At 30.8% G+C, this 208-nt stretch overlaps 1 protein-coding gene across 1 annotated transcript in view; it reads right to left on the reverse strand.

Annotated features, from left to right (window-relative positions):
* Positions 1 to 2: 2 nt before the first annotated feature.
* The window catches only part of LOC108571061 (exostosin-2), a gene marked incomplete at its 3' end in the record, with an annotated part of 2737 nt that continues 2531 nt past the window's right edge, over positions 3 to 208 (reverse strand). The window contains exon 9 of the mRNA XM_017933031.1: positions 3 to 206. Coding sequence (XP_017788520.1) covers positions 3 to 206 — 204 coding nt within the window. The remainder of the gene's footprint in view (positions 207 to 208) is intronic.

Below are 208 nucleotides of genomic sequence, written 5' to 3' on the forward strand. Positions count from 1 at the left end.
ATATCATTAAATCTCTTAAGTTTTTCAGGAAATATATCTTTGAATAAAACTGGATCTGCGCGAAATTCAACTGATTGTAATGGCATTGAGCCATAAATTGAAGAAAATCTATTTATACATTGTGTACGTTCTACCATATGCGTTAAGTCTGCTGAAAGCATTTCAGTATTTGTACATTCTGGACAACGAAATTTCTTTTTTGGTGTAA

The sequence above is a fragment of the Habropoda laboriosa genome, unplaced genomic scaffold (assembly GCF_001263275.1).
Source record: "Habropoda laboriosa isolate 0110345459 unplaced genomic scaffold, ASM126327v1 scaffold106, whole genome shotgun sequence".
In the NCBI taxonomy this organism is placed as follows: domain Eukaryota; kingdom Metazoa; phylum Arthropoda; class Insecta; order Hymenoptera; family Apidae; genus Habropoda; species Habropoda laboriosa.